Consider the following 21,071-nt stretch of genomic DNA (forward strand, 5'->3'; position numbering starts at 1 on the left):
ACATGTTTGTCAATGTTAATGATCAAAACTACAAGTCTTGATTCTAGCCTATTTATAGATGTCTCGTACTAGGACATAGATAGTGTAGTTGAGCTTAGATCTCTCAGCGTTCATCATTTGAAGACGAAGAACTACTAAGGGGAGCTTGTGGAACTTCATCAACAAAAGGTATGTGGAGACTTAAACTCATCTATCACTTGGAAAGTTTTTTTCTTCTCTTTCTCCTATATTTAGACGTAAGTCGTGTTACGATAAAGTTTTCTATTATACACATTTGAGATTTCGAGCTGAGTTTATATCGCTTATATACTTCTCGAAATATGTGTTGACAAGCTTTCGCTTTAGCCATGTTCATCTTACATTCGTGATGAAAGTCCGAATAAGATCATATGAAAATTTTCGAGTTACATCTAACATGGTTTATGTGATACAATCATTTGATGTCGCCCTGGAATGTTTCATTATGATAATTTCAATAACTTGAAAATCGCTTTGACGGAAAATAGTTTGTGAACAACAACTATATAACGTCCTATAAGAAAGTTTCAATGATTGAAATTAAGAGTTGATGAGATAACCATCCTTGGATATAAGCATATATAATGTTTTCGTACATTAGTGTATAAATCCATAAACCGGGAACCAAATGTATGCATATGTGTGTATGCAAAATTGGTAAAGGGGACAAGATAAGTATGCGTACCCGTATGCATACTGGTAGAAGTTTTCGAACCGAAAATAACTGCTGAGTTTAAGAATTACAAACTCCTAAACTAGTCACCTTAAGTATGCATACCCGTATGCATACTGGTAGGAGTTTTCGAACCGAAAATATCTGCTGAGTTTGGGAATTACAAACTCCTAAACTGGTCACCTTAAGTGTGCGTACCCATACGCATATTGACGGAAGTTTTCCAACCGAAAATTTCTGCTGAGTTAGGAAATTTGACAAACTCAAATCCGGTTGATTTAGTACGCATACCCGTATGCATACTTAAGCTGGTTATTTTGTTAAATCGGTCATTTCATGAACTTAAATATTTAAATCTTAAGGAATGCAATCTTTGCAAACCGTGTCTATAATGTTCATGATTGATTCAAGTGAATCAAACCGATTTGATTTTGATTGTATCTTCTATGAAATTGAACAACTCTTTAAATAGTTTCATTTGAGTCATTTGAACTAGTTATGGATAAGATGAATAAGGTTAATATGAGAGTAACCATGTGGCTAACCTCGGTTAACTATTTGATGAGCCAACATGAGTGTACATGTTTGAGTACGGTTCATAAACCTAAATGAGGGTACATTTCATTTGTGTGTAACAAGCTAAGTTCGATCTAACGGTTGAAAGATATTATCTTGGTTGAATCAAGTTTTTCATCTAACGATGATTATTGAATGCTTTGTTACCAAGGTAACTTGGATTGCAAACCCTGATTTGAAAACTATATAAAGTAGAACTCTAACAACTGGGAAACCTAATCCCCACACCTCCTGTATGATACTAGTTGTATAGCTAGAGTCGATTCTCCTTTAACCTTAGGTTTCTTCTCGAGACCCCGTAGGTTAACGACTTGAGGACTTCATAATAAGGATTGTGAAGCCATACCGATACTACTTCTCTTGTAGTTGTGTGATCTGATCTTGTTGTTTCTATCGTACGAGTACAATTGTAAAATTGGCTTGAGATTTTTCTCTCCGATAGGAAGGATAGAAAAGTAGGCACAAAAAAACTTCGTCTCATCGTTTGTGATTCCACAATATCTAGTTTCACCATCATACGATTTATATTATTATGAGGTGATTGATAACACTAGGATGTTCTTCGGGAATATAAGTCAGGTTTATCAATTGGTTCATGTTCACCTTGATTTATCAAAAGACGGAACAAAAACTCTTGGGTATTTCTGTGGGAGACGTATTTATTCATTCCTATAGACTTTTCTGTGTGAGACATATTTGTTTATCAAGTCTTCGACTTTGGCTCGTAGCAACTCTTGGTTGTGGGTGAGATCAGCTAAGGTAATCAAGTGCGTGGTATCTTGCTGGGATCAGAGACGTAAGGAGCGCAACTGTACCTTGAATCAGTGTGAGATTGATTATGGTTCAACTACAGTCCAGTCCGAAGTTAATTGGTAGTAGGCTAGTGTCTGTAGCGGCTTAATACAATGTGGTGTTCAAACTGGACTAGGTCCCGGGATTTTTCTGCATTTGCGGTTTCCTCGTTAACAAAATTCTGGTGTCTGTGTTATTTCTTTTACGCATTATATTTTGTTATATAATTGAAATATTACAGGTTATGCGTTAAGATCAATCAATTAGAATATCCAACCTTGGGTTGTTGATTTACATTGATTGACACTTGAACATTAGTCTTTGGTACCGTTCAAGTTACTCCTCTTATTCAATCGGTCTCGCAGATTTCTATTTGCTGATTGTGGATTGAATTAAAAGTTAGAGATATCATACTCTTTGATATACTTTACTCTAGATTGAGTCTGAATATCTAGTTGATTCTCTAGAAAGTGTATTGGAGTAAGTCATCTCAGATTCCCAAATGAATTGTTGGGTATGGTTGTTAGACCCCCCGCATTTTCAAATTTGTATCGAATTGATGCAACAACATCTGAATTAGTTCAATGTACATATGAGTTGTCTTTTAACTGGAATCTTCTCCCATTACAGCATTTTTTTTAATGATTCTTAATTCTTCGAGTACAATCTCTTGGTGATAAATATCATTCATTCTTCATCGGTTTTCCACATAATATATTAATTTCTAACAGATAATAGTGTGAGATGTCTATGAAAATAGTTTTTAAGAGAAAACAAAGAACAACGTCATATTAAAAAATAAATAAAATACAAATCGTGAAAGGTTGGCCAGCCAAACGTTAAGCAATACTTTTATGCGCAGGGAAAAAAATTTGGTTTGAGGGACCAATTTTTCCTCATTTAATTGGGGGATGCATGCATTAATTATGGGATGGAGGATAAAACAAAAACGGGTCATCCAAACCTAATTTCCAACAACTTGTGGACAATTTTATTTATAAATGGCTAAATTTTTATTGTATGATTAATGTTAATATATAATTAGTTAAGTTTATTAGTTTGATTAGATTATGTTAGTTAAATGCATAGATTTTAGGATTAAAATTAGGGAAAAAAATGGGTTTTGTGCGTAGAGAAAAAGAAGAGTAGGTTTTGGAGGGAAATCTAGGGTTTATAGGAACGAGTGGTTCTAGTGATAAAATGGATGTTGGAGAAGCTTCAAATAACAAAGATAATTATGTTGACGGTAATCTTCACTTAGAATCTCAAATGGATTGGGTATATGATCATGAAATCTAAATATAAGAGGCCGAAAATGGGGGTCAAAATAAAGATCCATTGCTCAAAATGAAGATTCCGATTCTCAAAATACTCAGATAAACTACTTATAGTCTGCAAATTATCCCATTTGTTACTCGAAGTGGTCGAATTATAGGCACAATGTAACATCACAGTATGATGGTCGTCAGGTTACTAGGTTCCTACTATGACGATTCTGTAAAGTTGACATTGACTTGTCATCAACCAATGCGACTCAAACCTGCAACTTTTCCAGGTTGTGAAAAATCGTCGTGGTGTAACATATTACCATGACAAGTCTTTCTTAATACGGCTCAATAAGAGTCATCTTTGAAATATGTTTATACCATGATAAATGTAGAACCAAAATCTCTATTTGAAAGTAACTATTAGAGTCATTCTACTTTTATTCTTAGTCAGTGACGACCCAAACCGACCATTACAAATTTAAAATGAAGTCGTCATGGTCACAATATAGACATGGAAAATAAGAAAGAGGAGTTGGTCCAACACTACACAATCTAGTAACGAGTTACAAAGATTATATTGATGTCAAAGTCCCAAAAGATAAGCATTATACTTCTTAAATCTATATAGCAATATAAAGTGCTTATTACTTATTGATATATTGTTCCTTGACACTTTGATCACAATATGATGATCAACTCTATTATACTAGAGTTTCACATATATAACTTCGCATGTTTTCAATCAGAAACGACTTAAAAGCAAACGATATAGAAATGGAAACAAGTCAAATCATTTATTACTAACCTCAAGGGGAACTGTGATGTTATCGTCGTTGTTGATACGTCTTCGGAATCTTCAAGTCTTCAGAGTAATACTTGTATGTCTCAACAATTCTAGACTTTTTAATCTAACCTAATGAAGTTGACTCTAGTAATCTAATCAGGCGACTTATGAGTTTTGATATTAAAATATGACAACCAACCTTCACATCGCTTGGTGGGTTCAACCGAGCAGTGCTCTAACGGATATATAAGTTTATTGTAGTAGTATTTGTAGACTTAAAACTGTAGATCATTTGTTTTTGGATTATTTCTAGACCTAACATGAATGTTAGTACTAAAGTCATTCAATACTGTAATCATATTATAAGGAATCATGTTAATTAGTTTCATAATGTGGTTTCTTAGTTGGTTCAATATGAATATAACTAATCAAAATAACTATCCTTCATTTGATGAGTCTTTTTTATATAAACTAGTGAAACCACGTGTGCGATGCTCATGCTTGAAATTGATTCTTTTAACAACACCAAATTTGATAATAATGAAAAAAAATACTTACGTTAAAATTTTAATATTCTTATTTGTACTCATTGCGTAGATAATTCAAAGGGCTTTTCAAATATGCTAATTTTGTAAAAATCTGATGTGTATTTTGAAAGATATCTAAGTTTTAAAAGATTTGATCTATTTTTAGAACAATGGCATTCCTGTGAATATACAAACATTGATTCAATGTACATTTTTACAGTTGAATACATATATACAGTAGTGGTTGATATTTAAGGTTATATCAGTAATATCAGGGTGACGCCAAGCTATTTTGTCTTTTTATGACCAACCAAAAAGAAGGCTTCACCAAAAAAGGGACTTTTCTTTATTATAGTATAAGATAAGATAAGATAATATTTTTGATTGCATCATGGTTTATTTGGAAATACAGATGCACATAGGTTTTTCATGATCTAAAAACCTCAATATATCTGTCAACTTGCATATCAATTTACGGAAAATGGTGGCAATTCTAGTGCAGATAATATCAATATATCTATGTTGAGAGATGAGGGTTAGCGTCCTCTTGATCCTAGTTTTATGAAAATCAATGTTGATACTTCTTATGCTATTGAAACAAGAAGTACAAGTATTGGTCTAATTATTTGTGACTCTAGAGCTAACTGGCATGGATATAAACGAAGGACGGTTGATGGAGCGTTGAATCCGAATTATGATGCGGAACAAATGGAGCGTCTGGTTATGGTGGAGGCGTTCAGTTGTAGAACCATAAGAGGAATTAATATAGTCATTTTTTATTCTGATAGTGAGGTGGTAGTTAAGTCGATAAATGAGCATGACCCTTTGGTCCATTGGGCCAATCAAGGACTCAATATTAAATGATCAAAACTATTTCTTGATTTCTAATCTACTAAGTCAAATCTCGGCTAGGTTAGAATTTGGTAGTTGAGATATCACCCTAGAAGACTGAAGATCGACGAAGACATTTGAAGAACGTTTGTATAAGGTATGTGAAGATTAAACCATTCTATTTTACTCACTATCTTATCATTTATCTATTGATACTATGTCGTATGACTTCTATTAGATTTACAAAGAAGAAATTTTGAGTCAAGCTTGTCCTTTTAAAAATCTCGAAATATGATTCCAGCATATATGTTCAAAGGTCCTTAACAATATTAGTTCAAAACAATTTATTATTTGAGAATCGATTTGTGGATCAGTTGAAAATAACCCATACAATTGATTTTGTCATTTGAGAATGTTTTAAACATCCTAAGAGAGACTTCATGGATTTATGATATTTCTGTTCTGGGTAAATTAGAAAGTCAGTTACATAAGATAAGCCCTTTATATTTCTGATAAATTAAAAATAAATAAATTAACGCAGTTAAAGTGTTGAAATCGGTGTGATAGCTAATATAATAAAAAATTATTCAAAGTAAATTTATCGACAAAATTAAGCAGTTACAAAAGATATATTTAGTTTTATTCATATTTAAATATCATTTGGAAAATTAGAAAAATATAAAAAAGAAATAAACTTCATTCTTGCTCTTTTGGCAAGAGCATGAGCAATATTGTTTGCAGTCCCATTGACATATAGAAAAACTTGTGGGATCAACCGAGCATGGCTCTAACATATGGGATATAGTTCCATTACCATAAGGGAAGAAATAGTTGGTTTCAGGTGGGTATACGCTATCAAGCATAATCCAGGTGGCTTTATTGACAGGTACAAATCAAGACTTGCAGCTAAAGTACATAGACTTATGGTATTGATTATCAAGAGATGTTTTCTCTTGTTGCAAAAATCAATATTATTCGAGTATTGTTGTGTTTGGCAGTAAATATAGGATGGTCTCTACAACAATATGATATAAAAAGCGCTTTTTACATTGTGATTTAGAAGAAGAAGTATGCATATCACTACCTCCAGGTTATAATGCTCTGAGTGATGCAAACGTTGTTTGTATACTAAAAAAGGCCTTATATGAGTTAAAGTGATCTTCCCGGGCTTGGTTTGGTAGATTTCTCGGGCCATGAAGAATTTAGAGTATACACAGAGTAATGATGATCATATTTTGTTTCTTAAAAGAGAAGATGACAAAGTAACCATGCTTATTATCTATGTAGATGATGGTAACGGGAAATGATTCTGGAGAGATGAGTAATCTGAAAAGTTGTTTGTATTCTGAGTTTGATATGAAGTATTTGGGTTGACTTAAATACTTCTTGGGTATTGAAGTTATACGATCTGAAAAAAGGAATTTTCTTATCTCAGCGGAAGTATTTGATTGACTTTTTGAAAAAAGATTGTATGATTGGTTGTGAACCTATCAGATCTCTTATGGAACATAATCATGGTCTTGAAGTTCTGATCAAATGCCAACTGGCAAGGTACAATACTAGAGGTTAGTTGGGAGGTTGATTTGTATTTCTAATACAAGGCTCTATGTTGTAATTGTTGTAAGCATATTTATGCATAATACGGGCCAACAACACATGGATGCGGTCATAAGGATATTGAGATATTTGAAGTCAGCATCAGGTAGAGGTGAGATGTTTTCAAAACATGGATATCTCGATGTATTGGGTTACACTGACTCAGACTGGGAAGGCAAAGGTGATACGAGAAGAACAACATCTGGGTATTGTACCTTCATCAGAGGTAATTTAGTAACTTGAAAATCTGAGAAACAACAGATTATTTCCTTGTTCAGTGTTGAACCAGAATATATGGCAATAGTGAAAGCTATTTGTAAATTGTTATGGCTAAAAAGACTTACAGGGGAGCTCGATGTATCGGGTTATACACTGCCGTCTCAAACTGGGAAGGCAATGGTATATGAGAAGATCAACATCTGGGTACATTACCTTCATCGGAGATAATTTAGAAACTTGAAAATCTAAGAAACAACGAGTTGTTTCCTTGTTCAGTGTTGAAGCAGAATATGTGGCAATAGTGAAAGGTATTGGTGAATTTTTATGGCTGAAAAGATTTACGGGGGAGCTCGGTTTCTCTACTAAAAAAACATATGAAGTTGTTTTGTGATAACCAGTCAGCAATCAAAATTGATGAATATCCAGTACAAAATGATCGAAACAAGCATGTAGAAATTGATAGGAACTTCATCTATGAGAAACTTGAAGGAAACATTATTGAAGTACCATATGTTCGTACTACACAACAATTGGCTGATATTCTGACCAAGGCCGTACCAAATAATATATTGAATGATTCACCAGTCAAGTTGGGCATATGTGACATATATGCACCGGCTTGAGGAAAAGTATTGAACAGTTAGTTGTGAATAGCAAAGTAGTTATCTTTATTAGTGGTTTGAAAAATTGACTTTCGTTTTTCTTTCTTTTTTAAAAACACGGTTTGTAAAGACTTTATTTTGTTTTGTAAACACCATGAATACTTCCATTGGAGATGAATAAACTTATCCAACATTATTGTTGATGAACCTTAAGCTTCTTGACAATTCCCACGTACTAAATTTCCCAATTTCCTCGATACATTGTCTCATGGATTGATCACATAAAAAGACACCGCTTACTTCTGAATTCTAGAACACTTATTCAAGCCTTCAAGCCAAATTATGTTAAAATAAACACTTATTAACATTTATTTAGGTGAAATTTTTTAATATGTGAGGAAAAAGCAACCCTTGTCTACACATGAAAAGAAGTAATTTTTAACTTGGTTTGTTTACATGTTTACCCCTTCTAATCAGGGATGGGTCTATGAGAGGGTTAATCTTCGTTTGTGAAAACTACTATGAGACCCACTGCAAAAAAATCTCATGGTCGCACCCATTCTCGGCGACAAAATTATGCACAGGCCCATTATTAATGTTTTACGTTTTCTTTTTTTCTTTTTTTTTTCAGATCTCTTTCTATAAACAAGAGAAATAAGAACGAGAACACCATTAACAACATCTTTCCTTAGATATCTTTCTGTCTAATTCAATCAAAATCCTAGAAGGCATAACCTAAAATTCAATTCAATCTTTCTTTTTTTCCCTTAAATTTAATAAAACTCATTTTAGATCTGGAAATTATGATTGAGAACTTGCTGATATGGTTCTTATTGAAGCAGGAGAGAGTCTCATCAAATCAAACAATGGTTCAAGCTGGTGGCGTCTTGCATTATCCGTGGTTCGGGATTGAAATGAATCAAACCGGTGGTTGGTTTTGAAGGATTAAGAAAGGGTTGGATGTGAATTAGAACTTAAGTCAAGGACTGGTGGGTGTATCTCGGATTTGATCTACAACAGTGAAGAGAAATAAGTGACTGATAGTGTTTGTATCTCAAGGGGATTTGTTCTTGAGAGAAATAAGACTTGATTGATGAGTTTTTTCACATGGGTTTATATTAAAGTATTGTTAGGTTCTTGTACTCGATTTGGAGATGATTAATGCTCTCGATTGCTGAAATAGGTGTTGGCTTAATTGTTTCTGTTCAATTGCACAAAATGTACAAATTCCATCTTTTCTGGTTGATGGGTGTACTGCAGATCTTAGTTTATGCAGAGAATATCATCGAAGGCATAAGGTTTGTGAGGCTCATTCTAAGACTCTAATCGTTTTGATTAATGGTCAAGAACAAAGATTTTGGCAACAGTGCAACAGGTATAAACTTCTCATTGTTTCCCCTATTTGGTTGCTCTTTTCTCTAACTTGAGCTTTTAGTTGAACTGGTTGTTGATTTTATCAGATGTACTTAATTTGGTGCTTTCTCTGTTCAATATTCTTTCAGTGTCATTATTTTGAAACTGTTATATCCTGATTCAATGGAAGTACCATGTCATTTTTCAGACGGATTTATGCATTTTTTTGACTTTTTACATAAACTTTTACAGTGTCTCAGAGTAGGATGTTGCAAATCCATTATCCATCCTGCTAATTGAGATTGTTACAAGGTCATGCACGCTGGAACCGCGAGTATCGTTAATTGGATTAATATTTAGTTCTACAAAATGAGCACTGTAATTGACATTCTTGGGATCATGTCCTACATGATTACATGGTTTGAACTGGGAATAAATTAGTGGTTCTAGACTTGTAGATAGTGGGACTAGGAGAATCAAAGTACTTTGTAATTTTAGTTGTCGTTTTTCGTTGGTGTTGGTGTTATTGGTTGGGAAGCTAGGTATGTATTTGGTCACATTGGTGTTGACGTTAATGGTTGAATAATCTGTGATGTAGTTATGAAAATGGTTGCATAACCTGTATGCATCTACAAAATTTGTTGCATAATTTGTTATGCAGTTCAGAAAACGGTTGCATAACAAGTTATGCGATAACTTTTTTGTTACTATTGAAATTAACAAAAACAAAGACTGCATAACTTGTCATGCACCTACAATTATATCTGCATAACATGTTATGCAGTCGTGAAAATGGATGCATAACCTGTTATGCATCCGAAAATATGACTGCATAATGCATTATGCATCGAGAAAATAGATGCATAACCTGATATGCATCCGTAAATATGGATGCATACTGCATTATGCATCAATTTTTTATGTACGCACTAAAATCAACCAAAACAATGGTTACATAACTTGTTATAGATGCATAACTTTGTTATCCAAATACATAATTTGTTATGCAGTGGAGAAATTTGCATAATTCGTTATGCGTCTGCAGAATGTATTATACATCTTTTTTTGTGGCTGCATAATGGTTATGTATCAAGTTTTCAAAAAATTTGACTCAAATGATGATCACCTCCGATTTTTTCGTGGAAAACAAAAATTTGATATTCTTGTTTGTACTCGTTGCGTAGCTCTCTTAAAAAGATTTCCAACGATATAAAATTTGTAAAATTCTAAGGCGCGTTTTTTTAGATATGTTATATCCAAGTTGCGTTGCCAATTATACTCCTGATGCATAACCCGTCATGCGGATGCATAATCCGTCACGCATATATTTTTAATAATTTCATATAATTATGGGTGTCACGGTACCTAAAATTAATTGTGGGCATGACAATAAAAATATTTTTTTGGGCCTGCGTCTAATTTTTCCTCTTGGTTTTAGGTGGACTAGCCGTTCGATCCACTAAATGGGTGTTTCACTTTTTTCTTAAAAAAGAAAAAACATTTGTGGGCTTGTCAATTACCCTTAGCCCGGAGCAACACTTGAATCCGTCCCTACTGTTAATGATCTCGGAGACTCGGGACGAACATATCGTAGCTCGTAGACAGCAACAATTGAGGGCGGAAATATCCACTGTCCGGATAAACCATCCGGATAGGGATAGATCACCGCAAGCAAGAGTCACTTGATCCCTGAAAATCCCTTGTTGGCAGGTCAGTTGGTCCCCCAAAAAATAAAGGGATAAACCATCGCAAGCAAGGACGGTAAATCCCTTGTTGGCAGGTCAGGTAACCCCCTAAAAAGAAAAGGAATAGACCATCGCAAGCAATGGCGGTAATTCCCTTATTGGCAGGTCGGTTAATCCCAAAAAAAAAAAAGAAATTTCAATTTCAATCCATCGGGGATAGATCATTGCAAGAAAGGGTGAGTTGGTCCCTAAAAATCCTTGTTGGCAGGTCAGTTGGTCCCCAAAAAAATAAAGGGATAAACCATCGCAAGCAAGGGCGTCAAATCCCTTGTTGGCAGGTCAGGTAGCCCCCAAAGAAAAGAAAATTCAATTCAATTCATCAGCGACAGATCTATGCAAGCAAGGGAGGTAAATCCCTTGTTGGCAGGTCAGTTAGTCCCCAAAAAAGAAAACGACTGGTCAAATACTGATGGTGGCCGGGTTAGAACAGCGACTCGATGGATTTAGCCTGGGGAGCTGTTCTGGATCGGACAGCATCGGTCGGGCAGGATATACGTGGTGGGGATGCATTGGGAAGCGGATTAGTGCGGAGATTTGAAGCGAGATGGAAAACCGAAATGTCTGTATAGTTGGTTGAGCGAAGAGTGTTCCCCTTGGCAACAAAGGTGCTGAGGAAGTCTGACCACGCAGGCGGGACATTAAATGTCTGCAACACTCACGGTCTAAACGGTGCGGATTAGCTCTCCCCCAAAACCACCGAACCCGGTGAACATTAAGGGAACAAAGGGTAATCTTCACTCGGACTTACCATCCAAGTAATAATACTCTAGAGAGTCCGGTTCTCAATATGGAAGCCAACTAGTCTTGGCTAAGAAGTTTTTCTAGCTTCCAAGTAACCCCTCCCTTAAGAATCCCTATCTAGCAAATCTATATATAAAGGACCCATCACCTTCTTCTCACTTCACCAACACCACCCATATCTTCTTAGAAGGGAACCCTAAAACCACGCAGCAGCTTTTCTTTTCATTCTCTTCCAAACACAAGACAGATCGATGGCTCCTAACATGGCAATGGTGGCAGAACTATTAAAAAACAAAGTTGTAGTCCAATCTCTTGTGGGTACTGTAGTGGCTGGAATTGCTGCGAGTTGCTTTGTTCAGAACTTCAATGCTATCAAAGCATTCACATGCACAAGCTACTGTAATCTCCTCAAGAAGATCAAGAAGGATAAGAAGCCAAAGGGTAAGGAAGATGATGAGAAAGACGTCCTCGGGTCAAGCGGTAACCAGAACTAGAAAGTTATCAAAGATGGAGTAAGCTGGTTGAGTGATCCAGCCTAGAACCTAGACTAGATGTTCATAGGTATATTATTGTTCGTTTTTTTTTTTCAAGTGTTTATTTTTCTCTTTTTATTTTGAGTACCGGCGAACTAGTAAATTCATGTCGCGGTTGGTTTTTCCCTTTTAATAAAGCAATCTGACCTTGATTCAAGCAATTTGACCTAGTTTTTATTCTTTTTTTCACAATGCACGAGTAAAAGTTTACAAATTGATAAAACCGGGGTTCGAATTTTTAGTTTCCAGGGAAAACCACCGTAAGATCCCCGAAGCCTCTAATCTACTCTAGATGACTTCCATTCCGGTCGACCTTCCCGGAATTCTTATTCCGGTCGACCCTCCCGGAATTCCTTCAGACCTGAGAGTTAACTACTTCTTTGTCTCATTCACATTCAAGAACAGAAATAAGAGAATAAAATAAATTTTGTGTCTCACATAAAAAAGAAACTCCTACATGAATTCTTGTCCAGGAAAACAAAACTCTATCCCTCATCATTATGAAAATCATTGAATCTGCTCTACTACTTTTATATCTTCTGATCTCTCCTAAAGATATATCTTCTGTTCTCAAATTAATCTTCAGATAACACAGACCAGAAATTTTTCACAGAATCTTTGTTCCGGGTGAAATCTCCCAATTATAAACAATCTTCTGATCTCTCTCAAAAAAAATAAATAATCTTCAGATAACACAGACCAGAAATTTTTCACAAAATCTTTTTTCCAGACAAGAAATCTTCTGATAGATGATTCCTGTATTTCAATTAAAAGGGATGATGATTTTGGTTGCTATAGTTTCTATAATTGATACAACATACAGCTGACTAGATACAAAAATCTACAGTACTTCAAGAAATATTTCAATTACCTCATGGTTAACAGACCATCAAAATTCTGATTTCCATTCAATTATACCTCATAATTAAGAGACCATATTCCTGAATTAGGTATGAAACCAATCACAAAAATCTAAATCTAAAACCAGGAAAAGAGAGAAGACTAAAGCCTTCTGGTGAAGAGATCAGCCACAGCTTCTGACAAGCAAAATACAACTCTCCAGAGCAGCGATAACAACTGTGCAAAATACGTGATGGACGGCATCCTAAACTTGATAAATCAGGCAAAGAGATTAGGTTTTGTAAGAGATACAGAGAGGTGGTGGACTATTTCTTTTTCCTCTTTTTTCTTGGAAACTTACAGTGCCTGTAACTGGTATAGGAAGGGAACTGGTAATAAGCTAATAACAAATGAATGAGTCAAAGCGTACCTACATGTGTGTAGCCTAAATATATATATGGTACTCCATAACCACATCTTATCTTATCGGGTCAAAAGGAATTATATTCCACATTTCCACATTTTTTGCCTCAATTCCCATGGATATGAAGAGTATATACTAGGAAGTTATCAGATAATGACCGTCTTAATTGCTGGTCCCCTACATACCAATGAAAGAATCGGGTTACCATTACCTTTCAACCCGACATGATATTATGACGTTGCAGACTTGAAGCTAATAAAGATGGTTACGTAAACTTTGGATAAAATTAATCATATGAAGTAGGTTAAACCAAAATTATTTGCTTAGCAGTTTATAGCGGTTAAATAATACAGTAAAATGAAGAATATTTACAAACTTATATGAGCAATAATCAGATTACAGTGAAAACTAATCTTTTATGAATGGCGTAGAAAGGTGTGACCAACCTGAAATGTGTTGTATGAAACCCAGTATTGGGGTGCATGAAGTTGTGCTGGAAATCATGGGTTCATTCTGATTCTTTCGAACATTTCCGAAAGCACTGGGGAAGAAGAATAACTGAATAAGGCAACATAATAGAAAATAGTACATGACAGACTCCTCGAGCAAAATCAATTTGAAAATTGAATATATCAGATTTTATTTGCGTAGTTACCAGGTTGTTAGCAAAATAAATTTACCAACCAGACGGTATAGGAAGGATAACTCACCAGGAAATTAAGTGTGTCTTTAAAAGACAAGGCTGCACTCAACCTATCAACATCACTATCTTTTCAGAACGTACATTCCCTCTCTTAATTCCAACTTTTCTTCTGCTACAAGACCAGAAAGAAAGCCTTGCAGCTGTTGGAGTGATTTGTCATACGGAGGATCCGCCACACAGAACATCTGTTCATGAAAGTGTTGTTCTATCAATAACAATCATCTATTATTTTTTACTCAGCAAAAAAAATCCACTTTAAAAGGATGGTTTACCTTTAGAGTATTATGAATCCGATCCAATGACATGCATCCGAAATTAGTAAGCATACCCAAGATGAATTTCTGCAAACAAAAACCAGTAATCAGTATTCTGAAAGTTAGAATTTTCTCCTGTTAGAATATACAGAATTTTCCAACCAAGCAGAACTTTTGGTAAAAACATATGATTCATGAATATTTACAACAACAACAACCAAGCCTTTAGTTCTGAACAAGTTGGGGCAGGCCAGAAAGGAAATCCAAGTCGAAGTTACCAAAATCAAAAAGGAAAAAAAGTAAAGTAAAAGGTAGTGCCACCAAAGATGCTAGTAAAATTCTATAAAATAATAGCAGATTCCAAGGGCCAAAGTCCTACCCTTTAGGTTCTTGATCCCGGGTGCTAAATAGAGTCCTAGCCTCTAAATGCTATCCTAAACAAATGTTAACCGCACTCATTGGGTTATGGTTCTGATTCATGATATTCATTAATAGGTATTTCACAGATGGAGTATGAAGGCGTACCACACAATTAACACACAAACTGAACATTAACAAAAAACAAAAACAAGTGGGCATACACTAATGTGGGTGAAAATATGACAAGAAGCTAAACAAAAGCAGATAGAACGGCACAAACCTCATATACAGTCATCTCTTTCAGTAGTTGCTCCTCAACCGAGGCCACGGATCTCTCTCCATCCTCATCAGCTGCCTCCTCACAGTTTGCACTGTTAACACCATTCCTGGCCGCTCCATCCACAAGTGTAAATACGTGATTATCAGATTCCTTTCCAAGTGATTCTGAAAGGATTCCCTGCATAAAATAAAAGAAAAAGAAAAAAGCAAACAAAAGTTACTAATGTATTTGTCTCAAAAAGTTCAAAATACAGTTTATATCTTTCCAGAATTTTCACCTGAAAGTAACTACTAGTCATTTTAAGATTTGAGACGAGTTAACTGTTATGACTGAGAAATCTACACGGGCTTCTCTAGCAATGTCTGGAGAACTAAAATATGCTAATGCTAATTTGAGTAATTAAAGCTCTAAACAATGTACATACCACATACACAGATCATAGTCACTTAGAAGTAAAAACAACTACGTAAAGTTTGCTACAAGAATGAAACACCAGATGTATTTTCCAACTAGAAAACTTTTTCTGAATGATAGTACAAGAAACTTCTGATAAAATGAATTATCCAACTTACTTTACTTATCCAGAAATTAATCCTCCGATTAAGTGTGTCCACGGGTACCCCAACAGCTGCAGCAAGATTCTTCGAGGTCCAACTGACAAAACATGATGTGCAATTCAATTCATTGGAAGATTCTACACAAACCAGAACTTGTGGAAATATTGAGTTTACCTAGTTTGTTGGTCTTGAAATTGCATAATGATTGCAGCATGCAGAGGAGGTACTGTGAACTGCACCTCTCGATCTTCAAATTGCAATTCCAGCTGTAGCAAAATATGCAAAAATAATGAGCATCGTAGAGAAAACAAGCACTGAATGATACTGCACAAAAATCTGATATCTGGTGATGCAATAAGGTTGTTCCAGGTATCTAACCTTCACAGTACCAAGGTTCTTCTTCCATAGTAGCTTGCGAGGGGTTTTGATTTCATTGAACCTTTTTGCATAATCAGAAAGTAGATGATCAACAGCTTCTGGTACATTAAGGGTTTCATCCTGTCATTCTCTTTAATATCAGTGAAAGGAACCAGTTTTGAGAATTCACAAAAGGTTGGCAGTATGAAATTAGATGAACAGGGAATAGACAAAAAAGTGAAAAACATTATATTCCAAGAGAATATAACACTTCTCGCCAGATAATCAATGTTGGAGGAACGTATTAAATGTACATGTACATTTACCCATTGATAGAGCTTAAAAGGCTAAGCACAACATTTCAGTATTCTGATTTCCGGGTCTAACTTCAAGGGTCAAACACTTATTTTTCATAAATGTTACACAACCAATCGGCGAAGCACGACATTTCAATATTCTGATTTCAGAGTCTAACTTCAAGGTCAAAAACCTATTTTTCATGATTGTTTCACAACTAATCCTAGATTTGTCTTTAAGTACCTGTATTGGAGGCCAAAAGTTTGCAGATATGATTGTTGCGTTAACATGATGTAGAGAGACTTCAGTTTCTCCTTGCTCACCATCTGCATATACAGAACAATCTCACTGAATGCATGCCGATGGCTTTTTTTAATCTTCATACCTAACTTAAGTTTTGGTAACATAACAACTTAGGTGCCCCGGATAAAAAATTTGCAAAGCAGATATACCTCTTTGGGACGATTGAGCCAAAGTTTGTTTTATATTTGTATTTGTCCTCTTGGAATCAATGAGATCATTAAGCATAATTTCACACCTCTGCATGCTGCTCTCTCCAAAGTGTATCTGAAAACTCAGCAACAAATAACTGATTTAAACAAAACTGGTGAAATTAGAAGTCCAAAACTGGAACATAGTTAGACCTGCTAATCTTTGATAGACAGAGTACTCACCTTGAGGAGTTCTAACGTACGTATCTCTGAATCGATTTCATAATCAGATTTGTTTAGAAGTTTTTCAGCCAGCATAACACGATATTCATTAACTAGCTGGTCTTTAGAACCAATTATGCCAACAATCATCCCAAGTATGTCAATTTTCTTTCTATTCCTGCTACCCTTTAATGGATCAGCTTCTACTGGGTCAGGCTCCCAGCTGCAAAAGGAGAGCCAACCACCAACAATGTAAAAAGAATGTTCAGATACAAAGATATACACTAATAAATGAAGATATATATATAGAGAGAGTGCATACCGCTCGGCGTTGATCCACGATTGTTTGTCATCAGAGTTGAAATCATCATCACAGCCAGTATTTTCTTGACTATCTTCATCTCTATTTAACTCCTCAAGAAGACTATCCCCTTGGTTTCCCGGCCCGTTTGGATTTCCACCAGGTCCATCAGTAAGCATGGTGACAATACATTTAATTGTATCCTTCCTTCCTCTTAAATAGTCCCTTATTGGTTCACCTACTGCTTCAAGGAAAACACCTGTGGGATCTATTATCCGGAGTGCTTTGATGGTTGAAACATATTGGTGCAAAATGTCATTGGTTGAGGCACCAGCTGTAAGCAAGCGGTATCTTAGAGCAGATATAAATGAATCAACAAGCTTTGAGTGTTGGCCAGTATATTCTAGGCATTGCTTTAAGTCTTCAATTGCAGGAGAACTGCAACAGCAATGATGATTATAATCGTAAACAGTGTACTGGATAACAGAACCCCAAATATATTTAGCAGATTTCATATATAAAAATGTCAGAAAGGGAAATACCTGTCGGGATAATCCACGATAATCTCAAAGAGCTTGGCTATCCTTAAATCTTGCAGTGTCTCATACGCAAAATACTCAAGGCGCAATTGCCATCTGACAAGTCCTTCAGAGGGAGTATTGATTCCAGGATAGCAAGAAGACGGATGTGAAGCCAATGGTGATTTGAGACCAGATGTAGGGCTATCATAACTAACTGAATCTCCAAGATAAGCTAGGAGGGCGCGCAGGAATTGGAGAGGAACATTCTAGAAAGGAGTACATAATAATATCAGTAGCAGTTCTGCTCATTATTCTGCGGTTTCTGACTAATGAAAAAATGTCCAATTGCTAAGCTATGAGTTGCGATCGAATAAGCAAAGCAACTTTGATACTAAGGAAGTACAATCTAAGGATTAAAATACTAGTCAATCATTATTCAAACTTCATCACACAATCAGTGAACAGCTACTAGAGTCCTATAGAGAGAGATAAGCAGTTACCTGAATCCACTCTTTAATTGACTCCAAAACAGAATTCCTATAGTCATCACCAGCCAAATTGTGAACTGTACTCTGCAAACAAACGGGAACAACAATAACAGCAATATAGTAAGTAAAATGCATACACATTAAGAAAAAAAGTTAAATGTCATATATTAGAGCGACTGCAACTAAAATGGACCATTGCTTTTGAATTTAAACAGCCATAATAAAGGAATGATAGGATAGAACAAATTTCTTTCACACCCAGAAGGGTGTACCTTTAGTAGCAAGAATATAGCAGATGCATAGGCATCTTCAGTCATAGACGTAAATCCCAGACCTCTAAGATCACGGACAACTTTCCCAATGTTTTTTACTAATTTGTTGTTCTCAGAGATTTTCTTCTCACGGAAAGTTTCATCAACATCCATATCATCTTTGGCATTACCATCTTCATATTCTCCTGACATCATTGTGCTTAATTCTTCCAATCTTTCCTTGAAATACAGGCGGAGTATCTCTGGAAAAAGTTTGGTAAAGAACAACAGAATTAGCAATCTAACTCTCATTTAAAAACACGAAAATCTAGACAAATTGGTTCTGACATAAGTCGAGGTTAAATGCCCGCGTACTATTTACTAAATTAGAATGAAGATGAAAATTCCATACTATTTGTTTTACAAATCCACGCATTACATGAAACCTAGAGAGAAACTCAAACATCCATCAAAAACTCAATCAAAGTGAACACGCAAAGCTTAACTAGACCAGTATAACAACGCACCAGGGAAATGGCGAGGAAGGGAAGTCATAAGAACCGAAGACACCATCAATTGGTATCGAGAAAGCAGACGAACTCTATCAACATCTGATGGATGTCTTCCCTTGGATATAACATCCTGATATGACTGTAAAGCGTGAACTAGCATTAAAAGACATTTTTCTTGATACTGCTTTTCTAAGCATATCTCTTCTAAAGCTTTACACAATACTCTCTGAACACTCTCTTCCTTCATCTGTCCAACCAAATTAGTTTGAACAATTAAAACCCCATTATCCATGAATATACTAAAAGCTACACCGTGAAATTCAGCATACGTACTTCGAATGGGTTCGTCTCTGGAATCGCAAGATCACTGTAAGCATCAAAATGCTGCCAAAACTTTAAAACCCCATTTCTCTCAAATGTTTCCTGCAACCAAAAAACAGTAAATAAAAGAAGAACCATTCCTCTCAATTGAGTAAAATTAAAATTAAAATTAAAATTAAAATCATTTAATTTTTTTGATTTTACCTCTAATGCTTGAAGAAAATGATCTTGAAGGAGAGATTGTAAACCATGTTTAGAAAGAATATGTACAGTGGAAACAAAATCTGATCCAATTGATAGATGTCCAGTATCTTTAAGTAGAGTTTCAGTACTCAATCGAAAACTTTCCCAACTCACTAAAATCTCAGAAATCGATTCCTGAGTTAAAGAATCTAAAACCCCTAAATTACAACTCGGAGATTTCGATTCCATAACCATTTCTAAAACCCTAGTTCCTCACACTCTGTTTGGCGCCACTTTTGTTCTGAAATCACGAGCTAGCTCGCACTATAACAAGGGCCGCCCTCAACTAAACTTTTTCTTTTCATGAGCGCTCTTATTATTTTCTTCAAGGTACACTCACCTGGATGATTAAGCTAGGAAGGGGACTGGTGCACGCCTAAAAGAGCTTGGACTTGTTTTTGTTTTTTTGTTTTTTTTTTAAGAGGGCGCTTGGATACCAGAAATTCCAGAAGTAAAAGTCAATCCTGGGAGTCAGAAACAAAAAAAAATAGCTTCACTTTTAAAAGCTAACTTTTTGGTTTATATAGGCTATTTTCAAATTGTAATGAATGTGGTAGTGTTTTTATGTTTTTGGGCAGATCGGTTAGTGCCTTTATCTAGTGAACGTGTGCTCTAATAATTGTAGGTCCAGGTATGTGCATAACTCGTGTGGAAGTATATGTTCTGTCTCGTTTATATTCTTTACTTGTTATCTGTTTCAGGCAGCTAATGAAATAGAACTTATCTTCTTATTCTTTCTCTTCTCATCCCATATTTTAGATCTAGAATTTTGCATCTTAACGTCAACTTTGTAAACATTATGACAAGTTACAATGGTTAAACAAGAAGATATAGATGAAATCAACACAAAGTTGAACTCTCTGGTGAAAAGAGTGGACGAATATGATAGCTCGAAGGAAGCTAGTTAAAGCAAGATGGTGGAAGCTGTGACCAAATCACTATCTATTTTGTTTACTACTGAGTTTAAAGCTTTGGAAGATGGTTTGAGGAGACCACCAACAATTGGTGGTGGTGAAATATGGATTCGGGTAGGATAATAGATCTGAAAAAAGGCGGGATCTCTGGAGGTAATTTTCATCAAATATCTAATCAATTTTCGAATTTTCATAAATCTAAAGTTGAGTTTCCTAAGTTTGATAGAAGTAAACCAAGGTATTGGATTCTAACTGCGAAAAGTTTTTTCAAATTCATCCTATGGATGAAGAAATACGAGTTATGAATGTGGCTTCATTACATTTAAAAGCAGATATTCGGTATCAGGAGTATCAAGAAGATCGTGAAATGATATCTTGGGAGAAATTTAGTAAGGATATTACATCCCGCTTTCAGGAGTTTGTCCATGATGATGTTGTGGGAGATTTTAATAAGCTGGGTTAATTTGGAAGTGTAGTTGAGTATCAAGAACTATTTGAGGAGTTTAACGCATTAATGATTGCTAAGAACAAGCACCT

The 21,071-nt window shown here is 35.3% G+C and overlaps 1 protein-coding gene and 1 long non-coding RNA gene across 3 annotated transcripts; one reads left to right on the plus strand and one right to left on the minus strand.

The window, feature by feature from the left end:
• Nucleotides 1-8,430: 8,430 nt before the first annotated feature.
• LOC113319360 lies at nt 8,431-9,846 on the plus strand. The gene is made up of 2 exons (XR_003345403.1): nt 8,431-9,261; nt 9,492-9,846. It is a non-coding gene; the product is annotated as an uncharacterized LOC113319360 (long non-coding RNA).
• Nucleotides 9,847-13,814: 3,968 nt separating this feature from the next.
• On the minus strand, nt 13,815-19,938 carry LOC113319250 (anaphase-promoting complex subunit 2-like). 2 transcript variants are annotated; one of them, XM_026567517.1, is made up of 17 exons: nt 19,582-19,938; nt 19,390-19,479; nt 19,072-19,303; nt 18,566-18,807; nt 18,306-18,377; nt 17,827-18,071; nt 17,306-17,722; nt 17,005-17,206; nt 16,783-16,897; nt 16,574-16,656; nt 16,055-16,174; nt 15,851-15,942; nt 15,692-15,773; nt 15,120-15,296; nt 14,498-14,566; nt 14,233-14,410; nt 13,815-14,063 (listed from the first exon to the last, which is right to left on the minus strand). In XM_026567517.1, the coding sequence occupies exons 1-16, from the start codon at nt 19,813-19,815 to the stop codon at nt 14,288-14,290; spliced, it is 2,595 nt and encodes an 864-aa protein (XP_026423302.1). In that variant the 5' UTR covers nt 19,816-19,938; the 3' UTR covers nt 13,815-14,063; nt 14,233-14,287. The 2 variants fall into 2 exon arrangements, with proteins under 2 accessions (XP_026423302.1, XP_026423301.1); XM_026567516.1 differs by having other exon boundaries at nt 17,005-17,722.
• Nucleotides 19,939-21,071: the final 1,133 nt, after the last annotated feature.

This window comes from Papaver somniferum, chromosome 10, assembly GCF_003573695.1.
Source record: "Papaver somniferum cultivar HN1 chromosome 10, ASM357369v1, whole genome shotgun sequence".
Lineage (NCBI taxonomy): Eukaryota > Viridiplantae > Streptophyta > Magnoliopsida > Ranunculales > Papaveraceae > Papaver > Papaver somniferum.

Bases quoted from the DNA above. Each gene is read 5' to 3' on its own strand.
- LOC113319250 (XM_026567516.1), bottom strand. From the start codon at position 19,815: ATGGTTATGGAATCGAAATCTCCGAGTTGTAATTTAGGGGTTTTAGAT. The intron at 16,175-16,573 runs GTACTTAAAGAC...AGAGAATGACAG, and splicing joins ACTTTTGGCCTCCAATACAG to GATGAAACCCTTAATGTACC. The intron at 15,943-16,054 runs GTTAGATACCTG...ATTTTGCTACAG, and splicing joins AGAACCTTGGTACTGTGAAG to CTGGAATTGCAATTTGAAGA.